Raw genomic sequence first — 2,521 nt, 5'->3', positions numbered from 1 at the left:
CAAGCTATTGATCCACTAGGCCCATCCACTACCCAGGGACCATCCATAAAAGCCTGGCCCAATCACTTGCCCTCCTCCTATGGAGACTTCTTCTCTCTATTGACTAGGTAAATCAGCAAACACGAACTGTCCTCAAAGAAATCAGGGAAATCAAAACCTCCCCTCACTCTAAGTGGAGCCAAATTCGTTGACTATTCAACCTCCAATGAAACTCACCATGTGAAGTTCACTACATATTCCTCTTATAAATAGATGGCCATCCATTTGAGATAATCCCACAAAGTAAAGAGAGCAAAGAGCCATGGCTATGTCTATTTTCACCTTGAGCCTCCTTATCTCTCTTGTCCTTCTCTCCTCCAACACTCACTCTTCTATCATTCAGCTCCCTCAAGAAGACTCTCCCATCTCAGTCCCTGAATGTGACATAGACCTTCTTGAATTCCCTCTAAATTTTGAGTATCTTCAAGCTGAGTTCTTCCTCAGAGCCTCTGTAGGTCATGGTTTGGACAAAGTTGCACCCAATTTATCCATGGGAGGACCACCACCCCGCGGTGCTAGAAGAGCGAATCTCGATCCTCTCACGAGAGATATCATAACCCAATTCGCACATCAGGATATCGGTCATCTAAGGTTGCTTTCTTCATTTGAGACTGAATTACTATCTGAGTTTTTTTTTTAAACAATTGTGACCTCAACTTTTTCATGTTTCTTGTGTTTTTTCGTCATGGTTTTGCATTTTAAAAAAAAAAAATGTGTAGGGCGATCAAGAGCAATGTTCAAGGATTCCCAAGGCCACTGATGGATTTGAGCCCGAGGTGCTTTGCGGCGATGATGGATGAAGCATTTGGTCACCCATTGCGACCGGCTTTCGACCCTTATGCCAACAATATCAACTTCCTTCTTGCTTCATACCTCCTTCCCTATGTTGGATTAACTGGATATGTGGGCATAAATCCTGGCCTCAAGGGAGCTCTTTCTAGGAGGGTAAGAATCATGAGAGAGAGAGAGAGAGAGAGAGAGAGAGAGAGTAATAACAAGGAATGATTTTTTTTTTTTGTTATGATTCGACCCAACTAGGGTCTGGATTTAGCTCAGATCCACCCATGACCAGGTCATGATATTGTTCGGAATCTAGTCGAATAATGTTCCTCGGATCCTACCCTTAGTGTTTGAATCCAAGTCAATGTGGATTTGGATGGCTTTTCAGACTACTATCCACCAACAAAGTAAAGATGCATTTTACCAATGTAACAAAAATTACAGAATGTGTGAATATTTACACATTTATTAAATATATCTACTAAAATAACCTTATATTTATACAAAATCATGATAACCTTCTCAATTTATACCAAACCATACAAAACATGTGAAGGCATTTATGTAATTCATTGGATTGATCTTTATCGGACCATCTGGGTCCTTCCACAGCCTAAACTCGGCCGATTTCTCCAAGTCAATTAGTAACTTCTTGATCATAATTACAAATTCCGAGTTTAAGGCACTAAACTCACACTTTCCTATATGCAGCTTGTTGCAGGGCTTCTTGGAATGCAATCCGCGCAGGACGCTGTGATAAGGACATTGCTCTACGAGCGAGGCATGATGAAGGTTCAACCTTATGACATCACAGTCTCAGAATTCACAAAGCGAATTTCGGATATGAGGAATAGGCTCGGCGGGACCGGAGTCAAAGACAAAGGCATCATTGTTCCACCAGTGATGGGCCCGGAGGAGAAGCATCCAGGCTGCGTGCTCGCGGGGGATAGATATGCTGTGGCTTACGAGAGAACGCCGAGAGAAATTTTGAGGATCCTATACGGGAAGAGCACCGCACATTCGCCTGGTGGTTTCTTCCCCGATGGAGCTAATGGCAAGATTGCGAGAGGTTATTTGCATAGTGATTAGAGTTTAGAAGGTGGTAGTGTGTTACGTGACTATTAGTATTGTCATAATCTTGCATTTGGTGTCTCTAGTGATTAAGCCTAAGACAATAAATGTGAGTTTCTTTGGGAACTTTAGAGAGTAATGCAAGTTGGAGTAGTTTGTTTTAGGAGAAGTTTGATATATTATGGGGCCATAAATGTGAACATTTGCTCGTTTAGAGTGGGATTGCCAATAATATTCTCTCTCTCTCTCTCTCTCTCTCTCTCTCAGAGACCTTTCACAACTGACTAAAAAAGGTATAACAAGGCCAGTTCTTCCCATTATCAAAATATGCTGGCACCAACATTTGGCCAGTGTACGTGATCGGATTTATTGATCTGATCGTCACCCAGCCACAAGCAAAACAAATACAAGAAAAACCGAAAAAGAAAAATAACCAAAATTCCAAACCAAGACCCCTCAAGGAGGTAGGAAAGCACAGACTTCCAATGATGCTCTACAAGCTCCCTCCTTAGATAACCAATCGGCCTCACAGCCGACCTCCTCACATGATGAAAGGAGATAGAGGATCCTGCCACTCGATCCAAAATCTTAGACCCTTGATCTACCAAGAATTAAGCTTAGTTTATAGTTC

The 2,521-nt window shown here is 42.1% G+C and overlaps 1 protein-coding gene across 1 annotated transcript; it reads left to right on the top strand.

Annotated features, from left to right (window-relative positions):
- Positions 1 to 259: 259 nt before the first annotated feature.
- LOC143889719 (ferritin-like catalase Nec2) lies at positions 260 to 2,104 on the top strand. The gene is made up of 3 exons (XM_077394025.1): positions 260 to 630; positions 759 to 984; positions 1,531 to 2,104. The coding sequence occupies exons 1-3, from the start codon at positions 302 to 304 to the stop codon at positions 1,906 to 1,908; spliced, it is 933 nt and encodes a 310-aa protein (XP_077250140.1). The 5' UTR covers positions 260 to 301; the 3' UTR covers positions 1,909 to 2,104.
- The last annotated feature ends 417 nt before the right edge of the window (positions 2,105 to 2,521 follow it).

The sequence above is a fragment of the Tasmannia lanceolata genome, unplaced genomic scaffold, assembly GCF_043159265.1.
Source record: "Tasmannia lanceolata isolate RefF3 unplaced genomic scaffold, GAP_Taslan_0.1 ptg000013l, whole genome shotgun sequence".
NCBI classification, from domain to species: domain Eukaryota; kingdom Viridiplantae; phylum Streptophyta; class Magnoliopsida; order Canellales; family Winteraceae; genus Tasmannia; species Tasmannia lanceolata.
The sequence above is the reverse complement of the archived record's forward strand: the minus strand, read 5'-3'. Positions and strand labels throughout refer to the sequence as shown.

Excerpts from the sequence above, each read along its gene's own strand:
- LOC143889719 (XM_077394025.1), top strand. The coding sequence starts at position 302 with ATGGCTATGTCTATTTTCACCTTGAGCCTCCTTATCTCTCTTGTCCTT. Across the intron at positions 631-758 it reads CAGGATATCGGTCATCTAAG|GGCGATCAAGAGCAATGTTC; the intron begins GTTGCTTTCTTC and ends AAAAATGTGTAG. Across the intron at positions 985-1,530 it reads AGGGAGCTCTTTCTAGGAGG|CTTGTTGCAGGGCTTCTTGG; the intron begins GTAAGAATCATG and ends TCCTATATGCAG.